This window comes from Lepidochelys olivacea (genome assembly GCF_965140295.1).
Source record: "Lepidochelys olivacea isolate rLepOli2 genome assembly, chromosome: 16".
Classification (NCBI taxonomy): Eukaryota; Metazoa; Chordata; order Testudines; family Cheloniidae; genus Lepidochelys; species Lepidochelys olivacea.
The window spans coordinates 11,479,176-11,506,272 of record NC_140426.1 but is presented as its reverse complement, the minus strand read 5'-3'; the positions used below and the strand labels follow the sequence as shown (position 1 = coordinate 11,506,272).

Sequence of the window (27,097 nt, the reverse complement as noted above, 5' to 3'; positions counted from 1 at the left end):
AACACCCGAAGTGACTTTAAAAAGAAAGTACTTAAAATGTTTTTAAAGCACCTTGACAGTGCCATTTTAATTACGGAAAGCATGGATAGTTAGCAAACAGTGAGCTTACGTATTTTGTGTATTATCATGTGCCACACTCATTTCAGGGGATTCAGATGGGGAAAGCCAGCACAAATGCCTTTTTATTTTCAAGCAAAAGACTACAACACCATGAAAAACTATAACTGAAAATACACACACACACACACACACAACTCTGAATACTGTTCTGATGGGGAAAGGCATCCCTTCCACCAGTAATCTCCGTAGGAAAAAGAAACCACAGGCTTGGGTGCTTTGGGCAGATAATGAAGCTGGAGGAGTCAGCGCTCCACTGATTGTCACATGCAGTGATTAGAGGGGGGTCTTAGGTTAATTTTCACCCTGTCAGGGCTTCTTGTTAAGATGCTGATGGCGTACTGCCTGGTCTAAGTATCAGGGGGTAGTCGTGTCATTGTTTTTGTGGATACAGACTGTGGAGTCCGGTGTACCTTAAAGACCAACAGATTTACTTGGGCATAAGCTTTTGTGGGTAAAAAAAACACTTCTTTAGATGCATCCGAAGAAGTGGGTTTTTTATCCACGAAAGCTTATGCCCAAATAAATTTGTTAGTCTTTAAGGTGCCACCGGACTCCTCGTTGCCTGGTCTACATGTTCCACGGTGATATGTAATGAGCTGTTCTGCAAGTTATGAAGCTGCCTTGGTCATGTGGAAAACAATGGCGCCATACACATATGTCTTTAACTTCAGAAGGTCAATGAACTTAATGCACTAGTGCAATGGGAACATGGCCACATACATACAGACTCCATGGTTGTTAATGGGGACACACCCTGGGCCCTTAAGCACCAAAAGTACAAAGGCCTACCTGTTGAGCTAAAGGAATATCCTTTATCTGGGAGTGTCAGCTCTTAGGGGCACTGTGGCCAGTCACAAGGGGGAGACATGTTTACATGCATTGAGCCTGTGTGATGCAACAGTGTCCCTCCCGTATGTATATTTTCTTCATGAGGCTGTGACAACCTCGTCTCAGCTGGGTACAACAAACATGCTTGACTTGTGGCCACACAGTAGGGTTTTTTTCCACAGCATGATCGTATGTCCCCTACTTCACTGCCTACGTGTATTTGTATTAGTACACTACGAAAACAGATCTGCTATCCTGCAGTGCCTCAGCTGGGATAGAGTGCCTGGGGGACACGCACACTGAGCAGTGCCAGAAGCATATTAGGCCATGCATTTTGGAATGTTCTAATGCACAGAGAATGGAGAGGGAGGAGGAGCAGGGGCACCTGTGCACAGAAAGAATAAAAGATCATATCAAACAGGTAACCACAAGGCAACCACATGCAATCCTAGGCTGGTAGTAAACTTGATGCTGCCATGGTACTAACCCAATACTAATGGCACTTTATGTTTTTGGAGTGGACTTTGTCACTAACTGGTTACAGATTCATGTACAATATAAACTGGACCAAGTGGTTTGGTGAAAGTTATTCTCACTTGCAGGCCTCTTGGAAGTGTTTAGAATGTATAATTCACAGTTCAATCTTTTGCTGTATATGTTGACATTACACGTCCCTCTACACTGCCCTTCCATGACCCATTCTAGATAATCATGGGTAGTTCTACCAGGGGAACAGGTAGTGAGGAGCTGCTTACTTTAGAGAAGTACTCATGACGAAAGTATACAAAGTAATGAATGGTACAAAGCAGATCGATTGATCCCCACTGTTCACCCTTTCTCAGAAAATAAGAATGAGGGGACATTCAATGACACTGAAAAGTGACAAATTCAAAACTGTTAGAAGAAAATATTCCTTCATACAACACACGGTTAGCCTTTGGAACTCATTGCCACAAGATAGCATCAAAGTCAAGAGATTCCAAAAAGGATTCAATATCAATACAGATAACAGGAATATCCAGCCTTACAAGCAATAGATATGAATAAACAAATGCTTTGGAAGGGATATAAATCTTCAAGCTTTGGTACATAAGGTAACTTTAACGAATGGGCTTTAGGAGGAAACCTTCCTTGCGGGCAGATTATTTTACAATGGCCTCTTGCAGAGTTCTTCCTCTGAAGCAGCACATACTGGCCACTATTAGATAGGATTCAGAAGCAGAGAGACCAGTAGTTTGAGCCAGTTCCTACCCGGTCATTAGAGGCAGAATCTGGAGCTCGTTGCTGCTTGGCAGACTCATACTGAAGACAGCTAACCTCAGTAGCTTTCCTGATCCAAGTTGCAAGTTAATTGGATGGATCTACAGATGGAAGTTTTGCATTGTTGGACTTAGCTTTACAGCAGGTGAAGAGGGCTTGGGTCTTTCTTACCTGAGTTGCTGCTGGCTGACCAATGACCACCCAGCCTGGGCACCCCTGGTCACTATGATGAGAGACTGACGCATTGGAAGCCCACTGGTCTAGGAAGCCTTTGGGGGTATAAACCCCACAGTCTTTGATGCTGGTCATTTGCTCAAACTCCTCACATACCCCATCACCATCATGGAAGTAGCACCTGCTGGGCTCGTCTGCAGTGAGAAATCAAAGAGGAATAATTACTAAGGACTTCCCACACTCACCTGTGTCCCCAGTTGCTTGGGTCACAATAGGCCAGGCAAAGGAAGTGGTAATGCATCCCCCATCCAGGTCCATGTGCCGTAATGGCAGTGGTCATTTAGCAGTGCAAGATGATATGATTTTAAGAAAGCAGAACAAAGAAAGAATGCAGCTCTTCTGCCATATGAAAGTCCCCAGGATACTTCCTAGCCCGTGTCTTCCCTGCATATTTTTACCTGTATCCATTTTTAAAGGATCTTACTAAAGCTTAGTGCTGAGAAAGAAAATGCACTTACAGGGCCAAATTCTTAGCTGGCAGAACTTCATTGACTTTGATGGAGTTAAGCCAACAGAGAATTGGGTCCACAATGTTTCCCTTTTTTGTTCTTAAATGACACTTGCAAAACGACAAAAACTAAATTCAGTGATGGTCAACACTGCCAAATGAACAGCCCTAGGGAGAAACTAAAGGCCAAATGTATCTGTTTATTCAGATACAGCGTGGGCAGCGGAAGGGTAAACTTGCCACACACATACCGCCCCAACCGATGTGACTTAGACTTGACCTGGAAGGATCAGAAGCAAGAGGGGACTTAAATCTCTTTATTCATTTATTCTGTGGCTTCTCTAATGAGACCGCCAGCAAAGATGCCCATTAGTGCCAGATTTTTGAGGTTGCGTCTGTGACGCTCACCCAGTAGGAACTGAACGGAGACCAACCCTCTTCTTTTAAACAGACTTCAGACCAGTAATGACTTTCAGTCACTGAAGGCCTCACTGAGAATTAAATCTCTGACCTATCAGTATCCCAGTTTATATCATGTTATCATTGCCAAGCATCCAGTCCCAACATGCTGTTGTATTTTTGTCTGGTAAAGAAGTTACTGCAAAAATGGTAGGAAATTGGCATGAGCGGCTAGTTGGAATGGTGGAAGTGACCCCGGATGAGAATTGAGTCCTTTCTGAAGATAGGTGTCAGAAAATTCAATAGTCACTCAATTTTGAGTCACTTCCAAAATACGAAACCCCCTGTTTATTTTTCCTCATAGTTTACACAATGAAATACCATTGCATGAGCCAGAATAAATCAGTTTATTATAATTCAATTATGTAATGAGTTTCTCTCCCCTCCCCCCACCCACCCCAATGTAAGATTCTAATCCCTTAATATCAGGCCTGGTCAAAAGAGTGGAAGGTAACAAGAAGACAATGAACACTTGCATGCTGCATTCCCTTGCTTCTGACATCTGTGGTCACCTAAAGAAGAACTCCACCATTTCATGCCTCTTCAGCTCTTTTTCTATTTACCTTTCCTTCACATGTGCACTAACGCTTTTAGACATCTCTCTGACATGCCTGGGTAACTCTGGTATCAAGCGGCCAAAGCTGTGCACGGTTTTTGGAAAACGACATCCCAGATTAGGGGAGGATCTGAACAGAAATCTCCAAGAAATATTCAGGTCTGGAAAGATGGTGGTAAATAACCCAAAGAAAAACACCACTTATTCTTTGGAAAAAGGGTTTTATGTTCTCTTATAAAGAGACCGATTTCCTTTAAAAGTACAAGCAACTAAAGACCGCCAAACTTAAAAAAACCCAGACTTTCCCTTATAGACAGACACATGGCAAGTACAGACACTCTGAGGCAGCTTGCTCACGGACACACACTGACTGAGACACACATTTATTGACAAACACATGTACGTGCAAATGCACGCACATACCCGCTCATAGCCCACCAATACTCATCCATGCACACAACCCCCATGCAGGGATAGCCCCACTAACAGAGACACACTCTCCATCCACACATCCATCCTACACATACACATTTATACACAATCTCCACAAACAGACTGATTTGTCACTATAGGCACTGGAGTAAGCACAGAATTTATATAACCAATGTTCTCCTGTACTGTTTCCAAATGTTCCCTCCTAATGCGATGATAAATGTAATGGGCCTCTGATAACATCATGTGTTTGGGATAAAAGAATACTCAAGACCTGCTCCAATCAGATGACTTAATTCATATTCACATGGAGAGGAAGCTGCCTTCGAATAGCTGTGATCCAGGCCAGTGTGTGATTCTTACAGAGGCTAATTTGTTCCTGATTATGTTTAAGACCCCAATAAATCTGTCTGCTCGGAGTCTGCAAAACCCAAGGGAGGAACAGAATGGAGAGACAGAGATGTCTGAATTAAATGGAGACTGCCCAGATGATTAGCAAACAGCAATGTGGTGTGTGTGTGTGTCCCATCTCCAATTCCAGTCCCAATGAGTCAGTGTGCTCTGCCCTTTATTACCTGTCGGTAACACTGGCTGAATGGCATTACTTATGCGAGCCAATAGAAGATCAGGTGTTCAGTCAATGATGTAAGCTTTGAAAAATGAGGGAGGAAAAGTGGTTTTACAACGGCATTTTGCTTTTTAAGGGAATGTGTTCTTGCCACTAGCAAATCATTCTGAAACATTTAAAGATGTCCTTTTATGGGGGGAATAAATACTGGAAAGTTTCCAACCTCATGGCTCTGAATTTCAATATGCCTCCAAACCTCATCACATAAATACTCTCACATATGAGCGAACCCCAAGAGGCTGAGCTTTCCGACCTCTTTCCAAACTTTGTAGATGCAGAAGGGGTGCACATCAGAATCAAGATGCTAGCCGGTGCCCAAACTAACGTCACATGGGTGACTGAAGGGAAACCAGAGGGACTGATTTTCAGAGGCGCTGAGTAGCTGCAACTCCTGTTGACTTCAGATGGGGCTTTGGGAGCTCAGCACAGCTGAGAATCAGAGCCACAATTTTCATACCGCACTTGGGTAATGTTCTGGTCAGGTCTTCCTGAGACTTCCCTCACTACTTGTGAAAATCTATGGGCTTGACTGTCGTCCCTCCGTGGTGCGCATCCAGCATAACTCCACTCAGTCAATGGAATTATATGGATTCAGAATCAGAAAGAGGAGAAGTGGGCCCTATATTTCACAATAGTCAGGACAATACGAGGTACTCTCAGCAGTAACAAATACATCCAAGCTTTCTTTACCCCATCCTTATCAGCCCCAAACATCCCCTTCAGCATGGTTCCTGTCCATTCATACATCCACTCTTTCGGGCAATTTTATCACATTCTAAAATAAAGGACTCTTCAACACTGCTCTTGTCCATCATTCTGAGAAATCTGGCAAGAGCCTTGGTTGGCCAGAATGTACTGGCATAGCGTGAAAGACTTTACCCAGCTCCAACCACCAAATCTGATTATGTCAGGGACTTCCATTCCTAGTGGAATAGGACAGCAGTTCTTTGTAAGACCCATGGCTGATGTTTCACCGACCTTGGAAGCAATGTTTCCAAAGTCAGAAGGACAGCAAAGACTGGATGTGTGCAAAGTAAGGCAGGGAAGGAAGCAGGACGTGACGCTGAATGCAATCACATTTGGCCAAGCAATAATCTCTTCTCCTGCGAGATAACCGTGATGATAACCTGGTGTTTTTTTAATGGATAGTTCTTTTCCAACAGCCTATTTCACCCTCCAGTCTACCCTGCTAGGCCTCAGTCAAGATCAAGGCCAATTGTGCTACGCCTATATACACATAGGTGAGGGCATGGTCTACAGTTGCATGACCTGACGCTGCAACGAGCTCCATGTGGACACTGTGAAACTCATCACTGGATCAGGACTAAGCTAAAGCACAATTTATGAAGAATCTACAAGCACGGGCCTTTAGGACAGTGGACACTTCCCCTGAATTATTTGCAGTGGACTCTTCTTTTTGTTTTATTTATCAGGCACCAAATTAGGTGGAAGGTAGAAGGCACTTGGATAGGAGCTACTGCTCTTACCAGACCCTGTTGTGCACTCCCTCACTGTACAAACCAGGCCAGGATTTAAAGAGACCATGTATGGTGGCAGTAGGCAGCACCCACTATGTTTAACCACTTGAGAGCCAGAGAGAACCTAGACTCTAACTGTGTCTAGAAGCCTCAACAAAAAATCCCCTTTATTTTACTTACATCTGAGTCTGGTCTCCTCCCTAACACAAGGGATACTGCAGGCTCCATCTGCCATTTCCTGACATTTCCTTTCTCTGGATTGGACCCAGATTCCTTTGCACAGTAGGGTTCATCTCACCTCCTGGTACCAGTTGCATTTATAAAAATAGTTTTGCTGTGGTGCTTCTCTCTATTGCTAGTTGCTTGCTCCTTGTACTGTGTCAACTAACGGAGTTGCTTTTCAGTTTGAAATTGTGTCTAATTTTAACTGCTCAACCTGGAAGGGGTCCTGAAGCGGAGCAGCTGCTGACTGTGAGCAAGAGTGACATAAAATAATTAATACAGATGCCAAAATCAAATCAAAATCTGGAACAGCAAAACTGTTGCAGGGGCAGCAGTTGGGAATGGGAGATGGAGTCTCTCTGGACGTTTTGATACAGATGCCCAAAGACCTGAGCTGAACTCTGAAAGAAACCAAAGTAATAATCCAGGCAATCCAAGTTCCCTTCCCCCTAGAAAACCGTCAGTGCAGGCACTGGAATTTTTAAGCCAAACCTTGCCCCTTTTTCTATCTGCTGACAGGTTTGCCCCGGAACAGGACAGTCTCTGAATGGCACATGCAAGCTCTCTGCTAAGCTCTGCGGACCCTGGTGTAGGTGATGTGTCTGAGGAAAGAGGTATGGCAAGACAGCTGTTGCTTTCCAGTGAACCCCAGCTTTAACCAGACTTTGCAACCCACAGCAGCCCTGAGTCTCGTCTCCATCATACAGGGGCTAACATGTTGGGGTGAGGACGGAAAGCCACCTTTAGCATGGGTCCCCAAGCACAGCTCCCCACAGCAGAAAATTCAGCTCTCAGCATCCAGTGTTCCCATTTCTCACTGGGTTCAGAGATAAGGGAAAGTACAAAGCAAGGCAGGTGGTAGAAAACCTTTTTCGGAAGCTGCTAACATTGCTAATATTGTAGTTCACAGAAGGATTGTGGCTACCTGTTCAGGGAGAGGCTAGAGCTTTACTCCAGTGAAACTGATTAAGTTTGGGACACATCAGGAAGCAGACATGCAGGATACAGACTTATCTGTGATGGGCAGCCTTCCACACTGTGGGGAAAAAAATAAGATCTACCCAATTCACGGCACAGAACACATCCTCAGACAAGGCCTTTAATGTCCAAGCAGAATGGTCAAAGTGCTGGGGACAGACACCCAGTGCAGCTTCCTGTTTTCAGCTCAGAATACAGTGATTGGCACCAGAATAGTCTTCTTTTGTACATTAACTACTGTTTTTTTAAAAGTCAGGACAAAAAAGAAGTATTTTTAAGCTCAGCTGTTTATTTAGGGACAGTTCCAACTACAACAACCCTCATGCCTCATAGCTATTCCTCCCCTCTCCCCCCCAAAAAGGGACAAAAATGCACACACATTGTCTCAGAGTAACGGATTCTTGGAACAGAGTGGGCATTAAATCTTAACCCCTAAAGGTCTGTTTGACCCTCCCAGGGAGATGACAATTGGCATACGGGTCTTCCCAATCACCAGAGGAAATATTCAGACCGATTAAGGCCAAATCACGGTCTCTACAAAGTCAGTGGGGAAAAAACAAACAAAACCCATTGACCTACATAAAGCCAGGATTAGACCCACAGTTAATAATCTGCACTAGATTATTTAATCTGCAGATCTGGCTTCAGAACTCGCATTAACAGATGAGCAGGTATTTGTTCAGAGGCTCCCATATCAAAATAAGAAGTGGTTCCTCTGGCTACCCTTTGAAGGTGGGCACTGGAGGCCAGTTTCTGCACCATTCAAATCAATGGGAGTTTTACCATTGACTTCAGTGGGAGCAGGATCAAGCCCTCGGTGAGGAGGCTTGAAATCCAGGATGTCTGTTATCCCTCTCATTCATTTTGACGAAACTGGGGATAGTTACATTTCTTCTGTCAATACAAGGTTTCAGATGAATTTTCCTTTCTGTAAATTTTAACTGAAGAGAGGAAAAATCGTTGACTAGGACACATGGAAACTGCACTGAATAAAGTCACATCTCAGTAACTTGTGGCATTTTTCATCAGTGAAATAAAATGGGTAGATAGACATTCTTGGAAATGAAGTAAATGTGGATGTCACGCTCTACGGGGGAATATTCAGAGGCTTGGAGGAAGGTGACAATCATCTTGGAGCGTCTTCTGAACTGAAAGGTCAAACACAAGGAGTGTGTAGTATTACCCTTTGATCATTCAGCGACTTCCTATAAACTCAGCCTGCCATCCCTGGGCTTCTCCTTTGACCAAGGTGACTAGGATCTTCAGTACAATTTAGTGGCCTTAGCTCAACATAATAACTATGTAATTCATCTGTGTGCCACAGATTGCAGATAAAATGACAACTCACCTGCAGTGAGTGGGACTAAAATCTTGATACTTCACCTCCAAAAACACAAACCTCTGTCATTTGAGCTAAAAGAGATTTTCCATAGTGAGCCAGCAGTAGTAAACTATTTATCTTTTCTGTAAACCAACTACCCACGTACTCATGAGTTCTAATCTTGCTTCCACCTCTCACTCTCTATCTGCTTGGGCAAGTCACTGAAACTCTTTGTGCCTCTATCCGCCCATGAAAAGGGAGTTGATGATACACCATTACTTCAGAGAGGATTAGTGCAGATTCATTAACTGGTTTTTGGAGATCACACTGAAAAGCTAATTGGGTTTCCGGTGGAAGTGGGTGATAGCCACAGGGGAAGGAGATGTTTTGAACATGAACAAAGTTAGCAGTGTGGATCTTTCAGAAGCTTGCCAATTTGCTTTAGAGGCAGGGAAGTAACCTTTGCGAAAAACCAAGTGGCATCATTCACAAAGAAAGTCAAACCACTGGTCTGCATGCTAAAAACTACCCTGTTAATGATGACAGCCCCTGAAAATTGACACTAGTATTATTGCTAACTTGCCAAATGAGTAATTACACACCTTGGAACGTGCAGCCACATGCTCCCAAGGGCTGCAGAAAATGTTGAGCTTCAAAGTATTTACTGGAAGCTGAATATTGGGGTGTGTGTGAATTTTGGCCGAAGAGCTCCAGTTAGCAACATTCATTTCCATTTACTATGAGGTTCTACTACAGACCCACCTTAGTTTGTTAGCAGCAATACTCATTCCCCAAGGTACTTGGGTCCACATTTTGGCCTTAGGACACCACTGCTCTTATGTAGCCTGATCCAGTGAGATACTGAGCGTGTCCTGGAAGGGGCTAAGTGCCCTCCACTCCAGTGGTGCACTCAGCCCCTGGCTGGATTTGTAAAGACCTTTTTACCATTCTCAAAAGAAAAAAAAAAGCACCATTAACTGCTGTACAGGGATGTGGAGTCAGCTGTCAAAACCACATGTTCCTATGCAGGAGTGGGTGTGTGGGTGATGGTGGGGAGGATGGGAGCTCAGTCTCCTCTGAATACCCACAATGAATATGGATGGTCATCCATCAATTTATTTTAAGCACATTACTTCTCTGTCAAAAAAAAAAAAAGACATATAAAATTAGTTTTATGTCACTCACTTAACATTGCATTTTCCCTAGAGGCTCATGCTCCAAATAGAGATAGCAAGCTCATGAATATTAATTATTTCCCTGAATGCAATACAGTCTCCAGACAATGAGACTGGGGAGAATGCTACACCTAATGTATGGAAAATTGGCGAGGTAAATGATGGATCCTCCACATTTGCAGTTTCCAACTGCAAGGAGAGGCTTTTCCAAACAGGGAAAGACAGACCAGGGCGACAGAGGTAGAATGATAAAGTTGATGCCAAAGCATAAGCTGAAAAGCAGTGATATTAAAACGACATTAGCAACTTAAAAAACACACATCTCTCTGAACGTTTTTCACCTACCGCTGTGCCAAGCAGCCCCGAAAATCACTCTAGCTGAAAGAGATCGGGGATAAAAATTGTCCTCTTTGTTTTCCTGGAGTTTGTTTCCTTTTTGGCATTTGACAGCACGAGGCCCTGATCCAGCAGATGTGTAATGAGGATTTCAATGGGACCGATCATGTGCTTCAAGTTATGGTCGCACTTCAAAGCTTTGCTGGCCTTGGTGTGCAGTTGGTTTCCTGACTTGTTTACGTGGGCCTTTCTCACCATGATGTGAGGGGGAAGTTAAGTAATAAATGTGATTGTAATAACCCACAAATTGCCAGGCAGACTCAGGGGTAGATGCAGGACCTGAAACTCCTTTAAAGACATTTTTTAACTAGTCTTTCAGCCTTTACTATGCTCCTGTCATAATATCTTCTCACAGGTTTCTTTGGTATTCTTTGGTGTCTTTTCCAATATAGCCTTCTCTTTCTTCAGAATGGTAGGAGAATGTGCATCCCACCACTGTACGCCTTTACTCGGGCAAGTAAGGACCAGTTGGATAAGTAAACTTTTATTAAAAGATGCTCATGGAGACTCTCATCTTCAGGCAATTGGTTTGAACCTGGCTCTGGTCCATAGTGACCCCAAATCATTTTCATGCCATGAGGCCTCATTGTCAATGTGAAATGAATCAGGGATCTCCATCCAACTACAGGACAGCTGTATGGGTGTGTGTGTGTTGCAATGGGGCAAAGCTCGGATTTGCTTTTCTCCTGCAGCATGTTGTTAACAGGAGAGGAGAAACTTTCATCCAGGGACCGAATTCCAAACTCCGTGGCGAAAGAACAAGGGCTCCATGAGCAAAAATCCACTAAGCAGAAACTAGTGGATGTGGGCATAGAATAAAATTGGGGCTGGAGAAGGACTAATGACATTGCAGTATCACATTTAAAAGGAAGCACTGCCAGATGCTTTAATTAATTAATTTATTTATTCCACATGTCGCTCTTCAGTTTGGTGTGAGAGCATCTTGCAAGAACTAAATGCTATTAATCTTATCTGTTTTCTTTTCTCGGCTTTCTGTTCTGAGAAGGCCAGGGCAGCCTGACAGTAAAGACCACACAGCTTTCTCCCCCGCCTCTCTCCTTGGTTCACCCCACCCCTCCCATGGCAAAGCAGATTGATCACAGCCTTATCTGATTATAAGGGGGAGGATGAGGGAAAACAAAAACAAAACAAAAAAAGAGAAGCAGCCTAACTGAGTTATAGGCACCAGTGCAAAGCGTCCTGAGAGCTGCTGTGTGCCATGTACACAAAACAAAGTGAACCTGTCAGAGACAAAAATAAAAGGCCCTGATGGCAAGAGATGTAGAGGGAAAGCAGCAGATTTAAGCTTGCTAGTGTTTGCTTGCTTAATTGCATTTCTGCTCTAGCAAAGAAGGTGAGGAGAGTCGTCTCTCCGGAGGTGTGAATGTGCATGCCTGTTAAACCTCCGATCATGGAGACCTCAGAGTATCTTTTGATTCTGAAAAAAGAAAAGGAGTACTTGTGGCACCTTAGAGACTAACAAATCTATTTGAGCATAAGCTTTCGTGAGCTGCAGCTCACTTCATCGAAAGCTTATGCTCAAATAAATTTGTTATCTCTAAGGTGCCACAAGTCTTCCTTTTCTTTTTGCGGATACAGACTAACACGGCTGCTACTCTGAAACTTTTGATTCTGAAATGTTTAGTGATCACTTTGTATAAATTAGGGACCGGATAATGCTTACTGCCAGCCGTATAGCTTACTACTGTGAGTAGACCTGCTGACTTCTACAGAACTGCTCACGGTAAGTAAGCACTATGCCTGGTGGTGTTTGGAAGATCAGACCTTTGCAGTACGGTCTACATTGCTTCTGGGAGTGAACGTTCCAGGCCACGTAGACAAACTCACACTAGCTCCGCTCAAGACAGCATGCTAAAAATAGCAGTTTTGATGCTGTGACCTGGGCCGTGGCTCAGGCTAGCTCTCCTTGTCCAAGTCCTCCCAACCCTCTGTGTCCAAGCTTGGGCGGCTAGCCTTATCTTCTGCCTGTGGCACAATGCCCACACCGCTATTTTAGCATGCTGTAGTATCTTGAGAGGAGCCAGCTTGAGTCTGTCTTGGGAGGCATGCAGTGTAGACATAACCGTAGGCCCCAAAGAATTTAAGCATGTGCCTAAATTCCTCTAAAGGCTTTGGTAAACAGGGGTTGTATGCTTCACTGGTGCTAAAGAGAGCTAAATATTATCACAGTAATGTCAGTATAAAAGTAGTACAATGTGAAATGATTATTTATTATTCTACAGGGCCACAACATGTGCTAGTCTCGTAACATTACAGATCAATTGCACATGTTTCTCTGCCTCTTTTCCATTCCTCAAGCCCTGGGCCCAATCATTCAGTCATTTCTCAAGCAAAAGACCCGACTGAAGTCAAAGAAGAGTTTTGCTTGACTAAATCTGGCAGGATCTGGTTTGATGTTATCAGGCTTTCAAGAAGGGGGCTACCTGCTTTGTTTTTAGTTATGCATTTTTATTAGTAGTAAAATGTGTTTTAAAAAATAACCCCTTCCCCCACCGCAATGGTTTAGTGGTTTCTAATAAAGTAATGCCTTATTCTGTGTTAAAATATGTCTGTCTGGCTGAAAGACCAGTATTGTGTCTGTCTAGACACTCATCACTGGTAATCCAGAGCCCCTGGAAGCCAACTGGTGTCTTTCCGTAGATCTCAGTGAAGTCGAATCAGGCTCTTATTGAATCCACATATTAATGATTTCACCAACAACTGGGTTCTATTTTGATTTTTTCTAAAACTAGGACCTATGCAAAACACCGGCTTTACCTCTGCTCCTGCCTATGAAAAATGAACAGCTTTACGCTGCTCTGAAAACTAAGTACATTTTCACAACCCCCCTGCTGAAAAAAAAAAAAATCCACCCTAAAACACCACCAAACACAGAAGACAGACTGAAAATACTTCAATCTGCAAAAATGGGATTTGCACTGTATTTATTTTGACTTTTTGTCCATCGTGTTAGAGGACACGAATGTTGTGCACTCACACGCAGCTCTGCTCTGATTCCTTGAGACGAGCTATGTGCCTGGGATAAAAAAACCCCAAACACCCACCACCAAACCTGTTGGAACTAAACCTTTCCGGAGCTCCTAAAAGGTTTGGATAAGAATTGTTTCACTTCCAGTCTGAATGGGTAGTGTCAAAATACCAAGCTTGAGGCCCTGGTTCAGCAAGGTACTTTAACCTGTGCAGAAATGTAAGTATGTTCAACTTTAAGCCCAGGTGTATTTTCATTGACTTCAATGGGCTATTCGTGTGCTTAAAGGTACGCACACACCCAAGTATTGCTGAATCAGTGCCTTGGATCCTTAGGTGTAGGTTGCTATATCAAAATCTTAAGTAGATTAAATAGACTGTGGTTAGATAGATTGCTCTCTCAGTCCATCCAGACGGGACCAGCTATGGAACTGCATAACATCACCTGAGCACATCCGTTCTCTTGGGATCTGCAGCCTGATTCTGCAGATTCAAGAAGTCTAGATAGGTCAAAAGAGCATCAAAACCAAATGCTCACAGAGGCTCGTCCCCAGCCTAGGCCATAACATGATTCCTTGTGCCGTATGTCTACACATACTGTGCTGTAGTGGTGCAGCTGCATCACGGCAGCATATCTGGTGAAGACGCTCTATGCTGATGGGAGAAAGCTCTCCCGTCAGCATAATAAAACCATCTCTGTGAGTGGCGGCAGCTATGTGGCGGGAGCTCTCACGCAGACATAAGTGCCAGTGTGGACAGTGCTATGTCGGGGTAACTTATGTCACTCAGAGAGGGGGGGAAGATTATTCACACTCCTGAGCAACATAAGTTACACCACCATGAACTATAGTGTAGACCTAGCCTTACACAGAAGCTGCAGTGTAGATGGGCCCTCAGTTGCCCTTCTCTGCCCCCTCTTCGCCTCAAGGATTTAATAAATATGTTAAGCTCACAACTGCAACCCTGCAGTCCCCAGAGAGCTGCAACATCTTCTGGCCATTGTGTTTACATTTCCTGCTAATCAGGGCAAACCAGGCTTGCAAACAAAATCTGATTAAGTAGTTTTCACCTCTGAAAAAAGGGGATTAGCTGGTCCTTTGATCCTCAGATATTGATTTGCATCTCAAAGCAGGTGTGACCTCAGCTAGGGCTGCTTCTGTTCCAAGTCCCTTCCCCTGACACTCTTTCCTCTGTTTACCAGAAGGGATCAGTTCATATCCTCACATCAAGCCTGATCCAAAACCTATTGCAGGGGGTGAAAAGCCACCCACTGACTTCAATAGGCTTGGGATCAGGCCCTAACACAGCTGAAAGTCCAAGCCAGTTACAAAACCACCAGAATCAATTTTCCATCCAAATGACTAGAAACTGGGAAGGGACACACGCCTGTCAATCCCACAAATCCCACCTTTTCCCTTGCATCTAGGGCGACCCATCGGCAGGTCGCTGAGGTTGCTGTTTATTTTTTACTTGCACCACGCACAGAGGCGCTGCCCACTCTGGGTGGAAGGGGCTCTGGACCAGACTTACCAAGGCAATTAAAGGATAGCTCCTGCTGACAAAAGAGGGAGCAGCCATCGCCGTTGATCTTATTCATGTCATCACATTCTTCCCCCAAATCTCTGCAGGCAGGAGACAAAACGAGGGATCAGATGGAAAACAGCTGCATTTCTCAGACCTCTCTCAGTTCCTGTCTCATAACCTGGAGATGCTTAATTCAGTGCCGTGCTGGCCCTCAAAACATCTGTTCTCTCTCCTCCATCTCCCAGCTTTGACAATTCCAGGGTACAAGGTTTCCCCTCCAGTTCCCTCGCAGGTAGGTGGCACTATTGCTTCCGGGCTAAGACATGAGCACTTTCCTTTATGGCTGCTGCTGCTGGCTCAGCAGGTGGGGGAAAGACAGCAGCTATGGGATCAGAGGAGAGCCTGGAAGGGCAGGAATTCTGGAAGCTCTTCATGCTCTGTCTGAAAGGGCCAGATTGTGGCTCCAGCAATGCGCCCACACAGGGGGATTAGGAGGTGTAAGTGCCTTCCATGTGCTCAGATTTCAGGTAGCTGCATGGGATGGAGAGCACTTGGCCGATAGTGGATGGAGTCCTGGCTTTGCCCCCACAACCCACCAGCCAGTGCCGTTAAGCCCGCACAGAGGGGGAAGCAACTTGAACCACAAAAAGAATGGGCGTGGGTGACTCTCTCCCCCCACAAACCCCACAGGAGCAAGTGTGGCAAGGAAGGACCAGACTTTGCCACAGTCTGGTTCCGGGTCTGCTCTTGGGGCCATGCCACTATGTGCTACCCCTTACTCAAGCCATGTGGCAAAGCCACAATGGATGTCTAAAGCATTTGCAGCATAATGGCATGAGAAGTGGTACACAAAGTACAACCGATACCTCTATCTTTCTCCTCCCAGCTGCCCCAGATGTGTCAATGGCTTGGTTATTTTAATTTGAATGCATTGGCTTTAGGGCCCGATATTGCAAACATGCTTGAGACCATAAGTAGTCCCATTGTTTTGACAGGAAGCTCTGCTTCCCATGAACAGTGTTTGCAGGACTGGACCTGCGTTTGTTGTTAATTTTGTTGTTAATTAATTACATTTTGTTAAAGTGCCTGGAGACTTTTGAGCAGGTCCCATTCACGCTATAAAAACAATACAGTAAAAATAAACTACAATTGTTCATAATTATTTTTATTATTAGTGGTCTGTCGATCAGCAGGCAAGGAGAGGGAGGAGTTGATTGAGAACCTGCAATGACTAACACTCTCCCTTGGAGCCCAAATCTGTCACCTCCAAATGCATCCCAGCTCCAGCGGCCTGCAGAGCAACCTTGCCCTGAGGTTGCCCTGGAAACCTGGCCTCCCATGTGCCAGCTGTCCATCAACCGCCAGCCTGCCTGGGACTTCTCACTTAATGACAGCACCAAAGATGTTGTGAACATTTCTTTTTTTGTCAGCAATTAACACTAAGAAATTTATATATATATATATGTGTGTGTGTGTGTAAATAAAGGTGTCAGGACAGCAGGACCAAACTAAGTTCCAATTAAATGTTATCATCTTGATAATAATCAGAGACGTCGGTCCTTGTCTCTCTACTTCTGAGAGTCAGCCTAGGCTATGGAGACATCAGGTGATCAAAGACAAAAGCTGTAGTGATTATGTATGAGAGGCAGTAATTTCCTTTCTAGCCCCAATCTCTGGATCAATGGAAGCAGCACAGCTGTATCTATTTGCTTACTCCACACTTACTTTTGGATAATCCCATCTCCACAGTATCCACTTCCATGAGTATATACAGTCATGGGGGAGGGTTCACTCTCCTCTGTCCCAGAAATAACGGCAACCTGGTACGTGTACACGATGCTGTCACTCAACTCCCTACAATGCAAGAGAGGAAACAGTATGTGAGCAGCACAATACAGTCAGTAATACAGGTCAGAGAAGGGGCTGCTGAAAAGCAGCTAGGCTTCTCAGAAAACATCCTTAATTCAATCAGGCTCCTAGAACATTCCTGAGTCACTTGATTGGGATTACATGGGACTAGTTTTCAGAAAGGCACCCTCCTTTTTTGTGGGAGTAATCTGTGCCCACATTCTTCCACGTTCAATTCGAGAGCAAGTGCAAATCTGAGTAGCGGCAGCTCTTAACTGCAGGTACAAATCCAGGAGTGAAATAGCCTGCTCCCCAGATTTGCCCCAACATCTGATTTTGTGGGTACAAAAATGTGGGTGCATTTTGCGGATGTAAATGATTACGGATAATTCTGCCTGTGCTCTGCTAACCAAGAAAGGCACAAAATCATTTGTGAGCTAACAGTTCAGGCAGCTGTAATAACCACAGAGTCACTGCAGAAAAGTGAATGTGCCACTCTTTGTGAGCTTGAACCTCCCCAAAAACAGTTCACACAGGTTCTGCTCTTGGGCACACATGCAATTCCTACTGATAGCTGAATGCACATACATTTGAGAGCAAAGTGCAGCCAATGTGTGTATGTATCTTCTCTGTGTGCGCACATTCGCATGGGTAAGCAAACTGAAAATACATTCAGCAAAGGAAAATTTTGCTATAATAGAAATTCCATAGGAAAACAATGAGTTACAAAGTTCATGTTTGTTTAACTATGGGATGGGAAATTGGTCCTAGAGTGTCATAACAGAGGGACTGGCACTACATTAAGCATGGGGTGAGGATTATGTTTATGAGTTAATGGGCTGCAGAGGACTGGGTTTGTGCGTGAATATGACCTGGAAGACTGGAAAGGAAACTTCATACGGAGGAAGGACTGAGTGTGCATAATTATGTGGTCAACGACTGAATGCACGAGTTAATACAGGGAGAGTGTTCTGTGTATGTCAGGGAAGAATGACTGCTGGGCTGGTTTGTCTTAGTGTGCTTTGGCTTAATCCAGCCACCAGTTACACAATGAGGTGGGAGAGTTTTCCAACTGCAATCTGCTACCCATGTGATCCGACAACAGATGGCTCCCATCACAGCAAGTGATTCTTACAGTTTAGCTATAGGGATGGAGGCAGAAAGGACATTTCTCTACTGAAACACTTCCTGGACCTCTTTGCTAACTGTGGAGGACTAGGAAATATATAACCATGCCTCAGGCACAGAAAGATTAAGTAGTTTGCCTAAGGCCACAGAGGAAAATGGAGGCTAAACCAGGAACTGAACACAGGTCTTCTAGTGCCCAGAACTGTGCCTTAACCACAAAACCAATCTTCTTCCCGATTTCCATCGCTCCGGCCCTTTCAGAAGGTTCTTCTGTGCATACTACTGCTAGCAAATTTAAGAAGCCTCCCTACCTTAATAATCCACCACAGAGAAGAAATTTCAGTCTGTCAGATACCTCTGTGGTCTAAGGTAGATTGAGCACTTCCAATTAAAGGAAGGCTAGATTAGAGTGACCCACAGAGGATGGGAAATGGGAGAGAGGGCAGCTCCAAGTGACCCTTCCAATTGGATGCAACAGGTAGACGCTGGTTACAGATGTTCCTGAGGTGGAGCAACACCTGGGCTACAAACTCTAAGACTATGTCTACACTATGGAGACTGCATAGCCCCTTAGTGTAGATGCAGCATACACCAAGAGGAGGAGTATTTCTGCCAGCGTAAGAACACCACTGCCCTGAACGACATTAGCTATGCTGACAGAAGCCCTCTTCTGTGGCATAGCTGCGTCTACATTGAGGTTTTTTGTTGGCATAACAATGTTAATGGGTGTGTGTTTTCACTCCCCGACTGACATTGCTATGCCGATATATGTTTTAAAGTGTAGCTCTGGCGTTTTAAGCTCACGTGACTTAGGGTTTGCAGCACTAACCATGCCAAATGCTTTGCAATTAATGGCAAATCGCCTACTCAGTTTGGCTTACCAAAAGTGGCCTTTCAGAATCTCCCACTTGGGACTTAAGTTACATTAACTCATCCACTGCTGTTTGTCACAAGCTGTGTGTGGTTACTTAATGCTCTGGCATTCCTTTAGAGTGCCAAACTTGGAGAGAAACATGAGTGTTTTAAAGTGGATAAGCCTAGTATGTCGGGCAGTAATATGCAAAGCCATGGTGATAAGCACAGTGTACACATGGAAAAACAGATAGATTAACAAAAGAATGAGCGAAAAATGCCATTGCATTTTCTTCCATGTGTCAGGTACATTAATGAGCACTCAAGTGGATATTAGAGTTTGTGTATCTGGAGTTGTCAACAAGACAGGCTTTTTGGGGGGCACTGATATAAGCAAGATTTTGACCATTTATTTTTCCATCTGCCTTCCCACTGACCCGATGGGACAGTAATAATGATAATGCACACTTTCCACTCCTCCGTCAATCGGTTCTGATGCATGGCTGTTTCACATGATGGTACTTAAGGAGTTGAAGCTGAAGAGCATCTTTAATATTAAGGATACGAGCAACTGCTCTTTCAAATTTATACATATGGTCTTTTAATGACCTTTTCCAGAACTGAGTAAAGGGTATTGATCACTCTGGCTTCCGCTCGGGGGAGGCACTATTACTGAAAAGCACTGACTCAATTCCTCGGTTTAGAGGAGGAATTAGAATACACCATGTGAAATACCACAAGGGCTGCTTTTCCTCTCTCCAGCAGCAAGGGAGATATTTGGATATTGAGATATTGGGGTCTTCTATTTCTTTTTCTCTTTCTATTGGGGAGGGTGAGCAGCTGAGTTTTTTTTTCCCCCCTGTGTCTCTGAGAAGTGACCTTGTCAGCCACGTTTCCTGTTTTGGTTTCAGCCAGTGTTCCTATAACATTCAAAGGGCTCCACAGTGCCACCCGGATGCTGGGGCGGAGCTCCCTCCCCAAGTAGTGGTGAGATAAGTAGGGCCCTATCAAATTCACAGTCCATTTTGGTCCATTTCAGGGTCATAGGATTTTTAAAATGGTAAATTTCACGATTTCAGCTATTTAAATCTGAAAATTCATGGTGTTGTAATTGTAGGGGTCCTGACCCAAAAAGGAATTGTGGGCTGGTCGCAAGATTATTGTAGGGGAGGGTTGCGGTACTGCTACCCTTACTTCTGTGCTGCCTACAGAGCTGGGCAGCTGGAGAGTTGCGGCCGCTGGCCGGGAGCCCAGCTCTGAAGGCAGAGCTGCAGCCAGCAGCAGTGCAGAAGTAAGGGTGGCACGGTTTTGTGGGTATAAAAATGTGGGTGCATTTTGCAGATGTAAATGATGAAGGATAATTCTGCCTGTGCTCTGCTAACTATGCCACCCTTACTTCTGCACTGCTGCTGGCTGCAGCTCTGCCTTCAGAGCTGGGCTCCCAGCCAGCAGCCGCAACTCTCCAGCTGCCCAGCTCTGTAGGCAGCACAGAAGTAAGGGTAGCAGTACCGCAACCCTCCCCTACAATAACCTTGCGACCAGCCCACAATTCCTTTCTGGGTCAGGACCCCCAATTTGAGAAATGCAGATCTTCCCCATGAAATCTGTATAGCATAGGGAAAAAGCACACAAAAGTCCAGATTTCGTGGGGGAAGACCGGATGTCACGCCCATGACATGTTTTTAATGGCCATGAATTCGGTAGAGCCCTAGACATAAGGGACTGTGGATTTTAGAGTTGCAGTGCACACACCCCTGAATGCTTGCAGGTGTGCAGGAGCTGGGTTGCACCCTAGGCATGCCCGGGTATGCCCCTGTTAGGGTACTCGGCACCTTTGGCCAAACGAGCTGCCCCTCCTACTCTGCAAGTGAAATCAGCTCCTTTCTAGATGTCTCCTGTTTGGTACATTGGGGGAAAGCAGCTCCCTGCACCCTTTCTTCCCACTGCAAGGGCCAGTGTGTTTTTAGTAGCATAAGTGATAGATAGATAGATTAGATTTTTAATGATAAAATTCCCCCTTTGTCATGAAATTGAACATCTTCTTAGAGACCATCCCAGCTTCTGCCCCTAGAGAGCATGATTTCCGTAAAATAATGAATGCTGCAAGGAAGGCTAGCCAGGTGCTCCTATCATGTAAGGAGAAGGTTGAGAGCCACTGCCACGCAAATGTCTTGAGTACCTGCAGCCAAATTATGGCTGCCTCCAGCAAGGGTGCGTGGGAGGGGTGAAGGAAATCTCTGTATCCTCAACACCTTCAGTGTTCCCAAGAAGGCCCAGGCCCTATTTGTTCCTAAATGGGGATGTGGTCCACCAAAAGTTTGGGTCCTGCTCCCCCTAAGACTTTGTTCTCTGAACAGACTCTCTCCTTCAGCCCTCCTCTCGCCCCAGAACCAGCCCCTCCTTCCACAGGTCCCAGCTGAATCCTTGCTTTCCTCCAGCACCTTTGCCCTTGTTTTTCTTCCTTAGTGATGAAGCCTAGTCCAGCAAAGCAAGAAACCAGATGGCAGCTACAAGCTGTGGCCTTGACTTTCTCTGGCTGCTATACCTTGGACCAACTGCTTGAGGGTGGGCCAACCATGGTCACAAAGCCTGAATCCTGAGCAGCTGAAGATCTTGCCTTATTCCACCTCAGTTCTCCACAGTCATAGAGCTGCCAAGTATTTTGCCATTTTAATTAGCTCACCGGTGTGGACCCACAGGGGGAGGGAGTCCCTCTCCCAAAGAGCTGACCTTCTAAATAGGCAAGAAAGATAAGGTGATGGGAGGAAAAACAGCGACACAGAGAGAAGTGCTTTGCCCAAGTTCACATGCTATTTCAAACCCATATTTAGGCACCAAAATAAGAGGCCTTATTTAAGTTAATGGGAGCTGAGGGAGCTCTGTAGCTCAGAGATGATGCTCCATGGGATTGGTCCTGAGCTCAGGGCAAGAAATGAGGGTCAATAAAGTAGCTGAGAATCAACTACCTCTTTTTCTGCGGTCAAGCGTGCTCCTGGATTACTGAGAGCTGCCCCATCCTTTCTTCGAATCTGCTTGAAGCTAGGGTCCTTAGACTTTACTTCCGCTGCAAGGGGAAGAGCACCTAGGAAGTGTCACTGTAGCTTTTCATGTTCCCATAGCCTATGGTGCTTACAAAAGCTCTTACTATAACAGATGGCCCCAGGGGAGAGGGTCACTTTAGGACATATTGATCACACTTGTTATTGACTATACAAACAGAGCTGCTTTCCCCTCTTCCGTAATCTCTCTCTCTCTCTCTCTCTCTCTTTTAAATAAAAATGGCATGAGAGTGATGGTAGAAGACAATGAAGAGAATTCCTGTCTGATTTTGAAACTGGGAGGGGATGTGTGGAATTTTGTAAACAAAAGAAGGACGTCAAAAATCTCGAGTTCTTGCACTTGTCTATTATTTCAGCTGCCGTCAGATCTTTTGCTGTTTGCATAAGCCAAGCGACATGGCAGATGCAAGGGCCTCAAAACAACCCTCCCACCTGTCTCTTTGGCACAAAGTTGATTTAGAAGAAACGATCGCCCAGGAGGCTGCCGCTGAGATTCTTCTCTCTCTACGGAAGATAGGCTAGGCTATGATGGGAGGATTGGGCTTATGTGCCATCCTCGGGCTTTTACTGTTCACCAGGGAGAACAAAACAAATTAGTGGCGGGATTAAATAAACCTGACAGGCCCTGGGCTGTGTTCCCTCTGGATCAAAGGCTGGAGATGCCAGGATGGATTTTACCTTGTCCCTCTGCCTGAAACTCAAATTAAACCTGAACAGATGGAGAGTTTCACAAAATGGCAAGGATGAATACTGGCTAAGTTTGGGCTGAGATTCGCCCAGGAGTAGCCTTATTATTTATTTATTATTAGTAGTAACGTTATTATTACAGTAGCATCAAGAGGCCCCAGCAAAGATCAGGGCTGGGTGCTGCACAGACAGAGCGAAAAACAGTCCCTGCCGGGGAGAGTTTATAATTGAAATAGACAAGAGACACAAAGGTTAAGTTGGGAAACAGAGGCACCGAGATGTGAGGTGACATGCCCAAGGTCACAGAACAGCTCAGTGGCAAAATGAGGCATAGAATCCTGTCTCCTGAGTCCCAGCTAAGTGCCCTATCCACACTGCCTTTCCTGTCCCCAACCTATAATGTGCAGCATGCACTTGCTACGGAACCAGACGGGTCTCCTTAGTAATTACCCTAGAGGTTATGGGGTGCTGTGTTCCACAGAAAGCCAGTTTGGAAGTGAGAATAGGGAGCAGGAAGGAGAGATGGAGGGGTACAGACTGCTTCCCCACCCTAAAGTCTCTAAGTACTGGGGGAAGCCAAAACCATGTAAAGCATCTTTCATCCTCACTCCTGCAATGAACCAGTTTAGGGAGCAGAACAGTCACACACACACATACACACACACCCCTCCGAGGTCTCGGGGAAACTCAGGGGGGATAGACAGGTCACACAGGACCCTCAATACAGCAAACATACGTTGGCTGGAGAGGGTCCCAGAGTCCGTGGGATTCCTCCTGGAAGAGCAGTGGGAGGAGGACTAGGGGTTGTTTGCAACCTGATCATCCTCAACTGATGTTTATAAACCACTCACGAACATGGGCAGACGTTTGCAAATACCAAAGTACCCAACTGCACCAGCCCTGCATCTTTGGGGAAAGTCCTGCCAAGCCCTACCAGCTACCTCATCTCCTACCGGCTTGCACAACGTGTGAGGTTTATGCATCAGAGGCAGTTTGTGCAGAACCATATGCCACTTCTGAAATTTAGGTAGTTGCCATTTCAAAAAAAGAGTCCTCACTTATTCCATTCCCCAGCCTGATTGTTTCTCTGCACCATTCCTTCCAAATGGCTAAGAACTTCAAAGTCTTCCCCAGCAAACTGCCTGATCAACTCGGACCTTTTGGACATGGAAATGTTATATCTTTACCAGTCCTACCTCCTGTCTCCAAAGACTGTGTTCCAATCTCCCCTCCCATGGTCACACTTACACAGGCAGAGTTCGATTTGGCTGACACTCCCCTCAGACCCCACACAAGTGGATATACAAACAAACTTCAAGTGGATTTTTGTCTAACCTGATAGACATTAATTAGTCTAATCCATTTGCCTTTTATTCTATTCCTGGGCACCTTGCTGTGAACTCCATCAATCAAAGTTTGGGTCCAGATCCCCAACTGGCATAAAGTGTCATAATTCCATTGAAGTCTACAGCATTCTGCCCATTTCTGCCAGCTATGGATCTGGCCCTTGGATTCTAACTTGTTTGCCCATTTGACATGGACAGTGGTTTTCCATGCAGTATATAAGAGATGCACATGTCCTGCTCATCAGCTCAGCAGTTGGTATTAACCATAGCCGGAGGAAATAACAAGTATGCCTCAAGTTTTCATCTCAGCTGAGTGCTTTGTGTAGCATATTTTGTATTACCAAGTGGTTCTAGCAACCCAGAGTCTGACCTTTCCATTGAGTTCAACAGAAACTAGACCAGACCCTCAGCCAACTCTTTTCTAACTCTGTCTTGGCAAGCTAGTTCTAGTACCACATCAATATCGACATCTTACCCACTTCCACAATGCTAGGGAGCCTACACATCTCATCTATGATGTCCCAGATATTAATGATAAAGCAATGATCAAATAAATTAGAATTTGCACGTAACGTGCTTTTGTATACCACTGGCAACAATGACACCCGTGAATACAAGATTAAAATACACACCTATGGTACAGTTTCTACTGTCAATTACACTGGCATCAATCTGGAGTAACTCCACTTATGTCAGTAACCTTACTCCAGATTTACACTGGTGTAACAAAAAAAGAGTATGAGACGAGTCCAATTTCCAACCTAGGTTAAAATGTCCATTCTATACTTGGTGCTCAGATCAGCACATAGGTTCCCATAATAGGTAACTGGTGCTGTTCTGAGAGGTCAAAATGCAGAAACGCACACGTTAATATAGCAACCTAACTCTGAAAATTGAGCCCCATGTATTTTTCTAGCAGATAACTTGGACATTAAACTACTGAAAAATTTTCCTTTAAATAGATCATTTTCTTCCTTCATGCAAATGCATGACGTTTTAAAGTAGCAAACATATATATGCAACTGATTAACTCCAGCAGACTTTGATATAATCATACAAATATTTGCCCTGGTACCAATTGAAAACACAGTAGCAAATTTAATAAAAAACAAAGTTTGCAGCCAAGGTCGCAAAGATATTTCTTGTTTGTGTTTGAAAACAAACTTTTTAACACTGATGGACAATTTTTAAGTTTCTTGGTTAAACAAAATAAGATTTTTTCTTTAGAAGGATGACAAGCTCCTTCTGAAGCTTCTTAATGGGATCAAGTTACAAATTCCACGATAAAGTAACTATTAGAGGTCCACAGTCTTAAATGGGAGTTTGTACCCGAGAGGCAGTTTTATGGACGTATATAGGTTAAGGGGCTCAGCACCTGTTGGTTATTAAAAAAGCAGGGAGGGTGGAAATCTGTTTTGTTCGTTTCCTGAGCACGGTTTCAGGTGATGTTCATTTGAGGTATGAGAGCTTCTCAATTAGAAAAGGCTCCTGTGAAGTTCTGTCTCAGCAATTTCAGAGAGAGGGGTTTGTTAGGAGTTGATCCAGCACCAAGGACTCTGGAAGCTAAAATGTATCAGGATGCATCTTCAGTTGGTATAAACCAGCTGGGGATCTGGCAAATAATCAGCTACCCAACTACAGTGTGTCAGTTTGAGATGGGAGCAAACCAACCGGGAGGCAGGTTGGAGATCGGAAGGGCCGTCATCAGCAACAGTCACTGCTGAACCTTAGCCTTGAGCCATAATTTTGAGATATTAAGGACATGAACAGGATCAAGCCTGAGAGGTTGTCATAGGCCCCTCTCTTTGTTCAGAATATTTGTAAGCCATTATATGCCTAAAAGGGTTTCTATCATGCCCATCAATGTCCTATCCAAATGGGGTATTAAGGGAAGAGCAGCATTGCAATGCCAGTCTAGCTCTGTTTTCAATTCCCATTTGATTTGACTCTGAGTTCCAACTTTATCAGAAGCTTAAGAATATAGGAATGTCCATACTGGGTCAGACCAATGGCCCATTTAGCTCAGTATCCTGTCTTCTAACAATGGCCAATGCCAAATGCTTCAGAGGGAATGAGCAGAACAGGGCAATTTATCAAATAATTCATCTTCTGTTGTTCAGTCCCAGCTTCTGGCAGTCAAAGATTCAGGAATACCCAGAGCTTGGGTTTCCATCCCTGACCATCTTGGCTAACAGCCACTGATGGACCTATCCTCCATGAACTTATCAAATTTTGGTATTTTAATCCCACACAAAAGATATTAAAGATATAAAACTAAGTGCCCAGCAACTGATTAGGCCAATAGTTACAAAGGTAATACCAAAAACTAGACTAGCTGATGCTGCTGATAAAAAATCAGGTAACACATTTCTGCCTCTCTTGTGGTATTCAAGGCTCAGTCCACGTTTTACAAAGGAGTTATTTTTAAATTGTTGCATAACACATGCCTGTGCAATATTTCTTTCCTCAATCAAGCAAAGAACATGCATTTGTTACTCTTGGGAGATTCCTGGGGCTTCTTGCCTTATTTAGAAGCCCAAATAATAGGTACATAAGAAGGGAAACATCAGCTAACAGTAATTATCCATGAGTAACGTACAGCCAAATTCACTGCAGCTCCGAGACTGTTTCACCTGCAATAAATTATTTTGCCTAATGGGAAAGGTCCCGTTTAACCTTCATATCACCTTGCAGCTAAAAACCCTGTTGCCAGGTTGCCAGTTCAAATGCAACCATGGCTGGTAGTGACTGAAATCAGTCATCTTCAACTAATGTTTGCTTGGTGGCCAATATGGCTTGAGTTGGTGGTATCAGTTCACGTTCTAATGGCTATCTGTCTACAGCTCAATAGTGGGCCACGTCCTTGCCCCCTCTATAGCCTCTTTGTACGGCTCTGGCAGGGCATAGGGCTGCAAATCCACCTTAACATGCCTCCTGAGGATTTTCTTTGCATAGTGGCAACTCTCCATCACTACTCCCAGCGCCTGGAGAAGCAAGTATCTCTAGGGAGGAAATAGTCATGGTCAGAGTGCTTCTGCATTCTACCTATTCTCTGTGGTTGGAACCACCCCATGAGGCACAGACAGCTGTGAGTAACTTACAGCAACTCTGAAGCTCCTCTAAGGTAAGG

The 27,097-nt window shown here is 44.6% G+C and overlaps 1 protein-coding gene across 1 annotated transcript in view; it reads right to left on the bottom strand.

Annotated features, from left to right (window-relative positions):
• PAPPA (pappalysin 1) overlaps window positions 1-27,097 on the bottom strand; it is a 214,350-nt gene that overhangs the window by 90,938 nt on the left and 96,315 nt on the right. The window contains exons 9-11 of the mRNA XM_084650528.1: window positions 16,773-16,901; window positions 15,054-15,145; window positions 2,380-2,576 (exon numbers count right to left, since the gene is read on the bottom strand). Coding sequence (XP_084506654.1) covers window positions 2,380-2,576; window positions 15,054-15,145; window positions 16,773-16,901 — 418 coding nt within the window. The remainder of the gene's footprint in view (window positions 1-2,379; window positions 2,577-15,053; window positions 15,146-16,772; window positions 16,902-27,097) is intronic.